The sequence below is a fragment of the Acanthochromis polyacanthus genome, chromosome 2, assembly GCF_021347895.1.
Source record: "Acanthochromis polyacanthus isolate Apoly-LR-REF ecotype Palm Island chromosome 2, KAUST_Apoly_ChrSc, whole genome shotgun sequence".
Taxonomy (NCBI): Eukaryota; Metazoa; Chordata; class Actinopteri; family Pomacentridae; genus Acanthochromis; species Acanthochromis polyacanthus.
The window spans coordinates 34129061-34135887 of NC_067114.1; the positions used below are offsets into that span (position 1 = coordinate 34129061).

A 6827-nucleotide genomic window follows, 5' to 3' on the forward strand; every position below is an offset into this window, starting at 1 on the left:
ATTCAAAATGCCATCAATAAAATGCACCTGTGCTCTTCATCCATAACAGACGCCTGCCCATACCATAACCCCACCGCCACCATGGTCCACTCCATCCACAACATTGACATCAGAAAACCGCTCACCCACACGACGCCACACACGCTGTCTGCCATCTGCTCTGAACAGTGTAAACCGGGATTCATCCGTGAAGAGAACACCTCTCCACAGTGCCAGACGCCATCCAATGTGAGCATCCACCTGTGAGGTGGGATGGATTATCTCAGCAAAGGAGAAGTGTTCACTATCACTGATTTAGACAGATTTGTGAACAATATTTGAGAGAAATGGTGATACTGTGTATGTGGAAAAAGTTTTAGATCTTTGAGTTCATCTCATAAAAAATGGGAGCAAAAACAAAAGTGTTACATTTATATTTTTGTTGAGTGTATGTTACCAGTATGCTATGCACACACTGCATATCCACTTGCATGTGTAGTCTGACCTGCTAACACATAATTTATCTATAGATGTTCCACATGACTTGAGTGTGTAAACTGAGCATGTAAACTGCTCATATAATTCAAACTCCATCAGGCAGCATAAGTGATATGTTGAGACAATTTATTTATTCATCCACTACTTATAGCACCTTAAAATGGAAAAAAAAATACTCACAAGCTAGCTACAAAATACTAATCTGATCATGGGTCTGCCTGACAGAGTTCAGAACAATAATGTGCATTTTATCTTATGTAGTGAGTAGGATTGGGCATCGAGCATCGGGTACCGATTGGAACAGGGACTAACTTTCCGATTGTCCCGGAATCGTTCAGTTTTTTTTCATTTCGATTCCTAGTTTCGATTCCTAGTCCGTCGACCGGAAGTAGAATCCGCCGAACACCAACAAAGAAGAACCCGCCGGAAGTGTTTGCGTTACCGCGCAACCATGGACAGTGTACGGCGGCGGTCTAAAGTGTGGCTTAACTTCACCAAAAACAACTTTAAGTCGGCTCAGTGTAACACCTGCAAAAGCACAGGAGGGTGCACGACAAACATGATCAAACACCTCCGGGTTCATGGTGTACAAATAACAGAGTGCCCCGTCTTTGACGCGCTGCGCCGGCCCTCCTCTGCGGCCTCTTCCTCTGGCCCGATCCTCAACCTAGCACCACACTCCAGTCCATATCCGGTAAGTAAACAATAAAATACGTCTTACGTCAACACTGAGGCAGGTAACAAGTTATACTCAACCTAAAACGGTGGGTCATCTTAATGCAAATAACCCAGCTAACGTTAGCACATGTATTTTTTCCCAGACAAGCAAGCTGAGAATGCTAACGTTAGCCAGACAGTTGACGTGACCCCACGATGCGCTACGCCCACTCCGTTCACCATAGCGACCAAGGGAAAGATGTCGGTGCAGCAAGTAGAAGAGTGCCACAGAAAGGTTACAGCTTATATTATGAAGAAACTGCATTCCTTTTCAGATGTGGAATCACCAACATTTAGGTTAGTTATGCAGTAACAATGGAGCTAAGCTAAGTTATACTGAGTTAAAGTTACAGTAACAGCGGCATTATGTTTGTTTCTGTTTGCAGGGACATGGTGAAAACCCTAAACCCCAAATACACACCACCTTCTCGGGACTACTTGTCAAATAAATTAATTCCATCTTGGTATAAGGTCGAGAAGTCCAACGTGATTGCAGAGCTCAGTGACGTCTGCTCTATTGCACTCACATGTGATGGCTGGAGCAGCATCACACAGGACCATTACCTCACCATCACAGCACACTATATAGTGGAGGGCAAGATGCAGCAAAAAGTACTAAAAACAAAAGCTGTGTACAACGCACAGACTGGTTGTGTTGTGGCAGAGGAAATTAGTGATGTTCTGTTAGAGTTTGGCATTTCTGATAAAATTGTAGCAATCACTGTAGATAATGCTGCCAATATGGATGTTGCTATTAAGCACCTGCAATTTGTAAAACTATGCTGTTTTGCCCACACAATTAATCTAGCAGCACAAAGTCTGTACTCCCTAAATTCAGTGAGTCAGTGGGTGGCCAAGGTCCGAACCGTTGTCGTGTGGATGAAGAGGTGCTTGATGGCGAAGGTGGTTCTCCAAGAGAAGCAAGAACTTCTACGTAAGACACATGACGTTCACTTTATTTAACCGTTGAACACTGATATTAACATAATGACTTTATATTTCTGATGTCATTTTTTTATGAACTGAGTAATTCTGTGGTGTTTAAGTCCAATTTTAAATACAAGTATTGTTTGTCTCCTAGGATGAAAGGCATCTGCTAAATAACTTAAAATTAATGTTTTTGTTTTTATCAGAGCTGCCCCGACACTCACTCATCCTTGATGTGAGAACACGCTGGAACTCTCTGTACCTAATGCTGGAGAGATTCACAGAGCAGTACCCTGCAATTCAAGCAGCCAGCTTGGATCAGCAGCTGAGAAAAAATATGGAAAGGGACAGGTAGAGATAGATGAGCTTAGACAAAAATATCAGTACACACTAAATATGAATTCATAGAACAGTACAAGAGTGCATACACTGCATCAGTGAATTGATTGTCTTGACTTACTACAAAGAGCTGTCACTATGATAGACTATGGGCTAATGTAGGGAGTGCATAGCATATGTTAGGTGTTTTGGTTAAGAAAATAAAAGAAAATATCTTTACCATCGATCTATGTGTTCTTAATTCTTTTTCATACAGGCTTGCTCGTCTGACTGAGGAGGATTTTCGGAGAGCTGAAGACTTCATCAGTCTCATGAAAGTTCTCTACACGTCAATACTCTGCGTGTCTTCAGAAAAGAGCCCCACATGTGGACAGATACTACCCATTCTCCACAAGCTCCAGGCACATCTCACTGTCAAAGAAGGAGACACAGTGTTTGTATCCAACCTTAAAAAACAGGTTTGGGCAAACCTATCTAAGCGCTACCAGGTAAGTGACTGAGGCAGGCAGCTGTAAAGAAGTTCATGAAGAATAGAATTATCTTTATTCCTATGGCTTGTGAAAACATTTAAATATGGTTTTGCAGAATGATGAGATCAGGCACTTTCTTCAAGTGGCCACTGCGTTGGATCCGCGCTTTAAACATAAGTTGAATGACGACGACACCGCCTGGGACCAGATCCAGAGGAGGCTGATTGAACAGGTGAAATGTCATTCATGCACAACTTTCCTTTTCAGCTATTAAAATGGAAGATATAAGTATTTATGTTCTTTGTAGTCAACAGAGGAAGACTTTGGAGCTGATGGGGACACAATGCAATCAGAGAAAAGGCCTGAGAAAGAGGCAGAGGAGGAGAATGAGGAAGAGAAGGAGAGTGTAAGTGTATGATTGCTGATATTTTATAGGTTCTATATCTTAATTATGATCATGCCTTTAATGGATGTTTTTCTTTTTTAGTGACAATAATGATGAACCTTTTGTTTTTTTAGCAACCACCTCCCTGCAAGTTGTCCAGGAAGACTCCACTGGAGGAAGTGTTTGCTGAGGAAGAGGCACAGAACATAGTTTCACAGCAGAGCACCATGTCCATCAAGAAACGTGTGGAGAAAGAGCTGCAGATATACAAGGAAATTCCACCAACCATTATGTCTGAGGACCCTGCTGCATGGTGGTGGAACCAACAAAAGACTTATCCTTTGCTGTCAGATCTCGCTTTCTCATATTTATGTGTTCAAGCTTCTTCTACACCCAGTGAATGTGTGTTCTCTACTGCAGGAGACACTATCTGTCCAGAACGCTCACGCATACTGCCTGAGAAGGCAGACATGATCATTTTCCTCAACAGGAACTGTTTCTGATTTTATGCTTTACCTGCTGCTAGTGTGGACTGGGTTGTGCAAGTTGTTTCTAATTGTTGATATTCTGCACCAGGTTAGCCCATCAGTGGGAGCACAGTGATCTGTTTAAGTACCTGTAGCATCAGAAACTCAGGATAAGTGTAAATAAAGCCCTGCTCTACTAAATAAAGCTTTCTTGTGAAAAGTGTACCCCTGTGAAAAGAAAATTTATAATATTTATATTCAAGTTCAAAGATTTGATATTTATATACTAGTTAAAAACAGCCCTGTGAAAAATTCATAATTAAGTTCATAAAAAGTAGAAAGTTCATAGAATTAAAATTCATGGAGAAGTTCAGACTACTTCATCCAGAAAGACCTCTGGTTAGCTAGCCTATTTGAAACATCTAAACTTTTTTGACCCTGCCTCTGAAAAGAATCGGACTCGAGAATCGTCAGGAACCGGAATCGAAACAAGGAATCGGAATCGGAATCGGAATCGTTCAAATTCAAACGATGCCCAACCCTAGTAGTGAGTCATAGCCACCACAGTAACAAAAAGAACAACACCAAAATCACAGAATCAGAGTATATAAGTGATCTCTGCTCACAAGATGTAAATTAGCTGTATGCTACACACTCCATATGTAATGCATCGGTTCTATGTGTCCCATAATAATTGCATGGTCCCTGATTAAAATAATAATAAAAATAAATAAATGAATAAAATGTATGCAACATTATTTTACAACCATGGTACCAGTGCAGCAGCAAAAGTGCCAGAAGGGTGTAAGTGGTAATTAATAAATGCCACTATTATCACTCTGAACCAGCCAAGCCAGACTATGAAGGATGAATACAACAGCTCAACAAACTGAACAATGTTTCTACTGGAAATCATGTTGTTTGACAGTGCACAGCAGTGTGTCATGAACATGATGGCTATTATTAACAGTAATAATGACAATAGCAAAAAATAATAATATAAACTGTTTGGAGAAGCTGTTAATACGGTCCCAATAGTCCAGAGCTTTTTTACTCTGAAACACCTTAACAATGGTCACATTACACCATGAAGTGAGATACAAGTAAGTTGAAAAGGAGGTCATTATGTACAGTATTACTGAGGGGAGTGCAGTTGCTTGTAACAGTCTGATTCCATTTGTATGATTTAATCACAATAAACACAGTGGGCATGTCTAAAGTCACTGCACTTTGCACTTTGAATATGTTTTCAGTCACAGACTACTGATTTTCCATTGTCCAGTCCTGTTTTTAGGTAATAATGCCATGAATAGTTTATGTCACTAAATATTAGGCAAAGTGCACTGAAGAGAAACAAAACCCTAAATCACATCAGGATTTGCTCTGAGGATCCTTTGCCTTTAAACAGCACTACTCAGCCCTACGCACACCAGCACACAAGTGCTTTTCAGGATGATTGCTCCACAATTTGCCCAGCTCTTCTGGGAATTTTGCCTGTCCCAGTGTCTCCTGACTCCCTAATGTTGAGATCAGGACTTCTGTTGTAGGACTCCTGGTTCTTCTTATGGCTGAAAATAGTTCTTTATTACTTTTTATGTTAAACCTCATTGTCCTTTTGTAGAAAGACTTTGGTAAGATCAGTAGACTTTTGGTGGCGATGGAGAAGAATCTAAAGATTTAAAATTGATAAAACTTTAATACAGTGCTGTCGCTATCCTACAGCACAATCATACAATAAGTTAAGGAAAAAGTCCTTTAACTTTTATCAGTTGTCAGCTTTAGCTAGCCCACAGTTTTGTAGTTTGAGAGGAAAATAAAGATTATTCTTATAATCTTTCCTGGCCAGTGAGTTGTGGGCCCACACACTGGTCAGAATTTTCATCCATATCCATGGCAGAAGCTCCTCAGTGGAATGAAAAAAAATGCTCTCTCCCTCTCTCTCGCCTGCTCCTCTGGAACATGCCTTGCAGGGTTGAGCCCTTAGCATGTTATTAAAAGTAATAATAGCAGTTATAGCATTGTTCTGTCTTAGTGCATATTCTACCTGCATACAGGTTTTTCTATGTTCAACCAGAAAAATCAACAATGTTATTAGGTGGAAGGTGGAAATGATACACTTTTATGACCACATCTAACAGAATTTCTTTGCACCCTGCTCTAATTTCCACTTTAGTCCATCAAAGTAGCTTTACAAGAAAGTGAAGCTCAACATAAGTTCCAAAACTATAGAGGAAACACCATCAAGAATAATCCAACAACATCAAACTGCTCTTCAAAGCTATGCATTTACTGTAATGTCGACAAACAAAATACAAGATATTACAACTATGCCACAAAATATGGCAACTTAAAAATGCGAAAAAAAATTTAAAATCCCTTATACATTTAAATAATAAATTGTAACAGTAGGCCTATAAACAAAAAAAAATGTTTTAACCATCAATTTATCAATTTGTCTACTGTATGCTATCTTAACTGTTTAAATTGTCTATTTGGGAAAAACTAAAGTACAGTGTCTGTCAACCACACTAAAACATTTCCACCTCACAGAAGATAAGTACCACTTCTCTAAACAAAAGAACCAAATGTACTTCTCCTGGTGTTGCAGGATCCAACAAACTCCTGTCAAATCATGTCCATGTTCAGCTTGTCCAGTCTCTCTTGATGGACATTACAGACAACTACATTGTTGAGTCTTTGTTGGGCCATAGTAGCCCGTAACCAAGTCTTTAACCGACGCAGGGTACTAAATCTCCTCTCAGCTTCACATGAAGACACAGGCACCACCATCAAAATCCTGATGAGAACCTCAACCTGATTGAACAAGCCCCGCACCTCCACTGGCAGTCCCCTGAGAACCTCTGCTGCCTCCACACTGCTGATACATGGGTATTTGCTGTGAAAGAGGGGCAACTGCACACAGAAAGAAGCTCTGTTCAGCTCAGGGTACTGATCTAGTGAATCATCTAACTCCCCAGTGAGGAGGGCACTCTCTAAGTTTTGCAGAATCTTTAGACTCTCCTGGTCAAAGCATTCACCAAACTG

At 40.4% G+C, this 6827-nt stretch overlaps 1 protein-coding gene across 2 annotated transcripts; it reads left to right on the forward strand.

Moving 5' to 3' along the window:
* Positions 1-878: 878 nt before the first annotated feature.
* LOC127531984 (E3 SUMO-protein ligase ZBED1-like) lies at positions 879-4005 on the forward strand. Of its 2 annotated transcripts, XR_007939217.1 has the most exons (7): positions 879-1171; positions 1299-1491; positions 1581-2128; positions 2717-2948; positions 3046-3162; positions 3238-3336; positions 3450-4005. XR_007939217.1 is itself a non-coding variant. In XM_051942788.1 (5 exons), exons 2-5 carry the CDS (start codon positions 2772-2774, stop codon positions 3816-3818), a joined length of 762 nt encoding a protein of 253 aa, XP_051798748.1. In that variant the 5' UTR covers positions 1509-2128; positions 2717-2771; the 3' UTR covers positions 3819-4005. The 2 variants fall into 2 exon arrangements, 1 of the variants encoding a protein (XP_051798748.1); XM_051942788.1 differs by lacking the exons at positions 879-1171; positions 1299-1491 and having other exon boundaries at positions 1509-2128.
* The last annotated feature ends 2822 nt before the right edge of the window (positions 4006-6827 follow it).

Bases quoted from the DNA above. Each gene is read 5' to 3' on its own strand.
- LOC127531984 (XM_051942788.1), top strand. From the start codon at position 2,772: ATGAAAGTTCTCTACACGTCAATACTCTGCGTGTCTTCAGAAAAGAGC. The intron at 2,949-3,045 runs GTAAGTGACTGA...ATGGTTTTGCAG, and splicing joins ACCTATCTAAGCGCTACCAG to AATGATGAGATCAGGCACTT. The intron at 3,337-3,449 runs GTAAGTGTATGA...TTGTTTTTTTAG, and splicing joins ATGAGGAAGAGAAGGAGAGT to CAACCACCTCCCTGCAAGTT.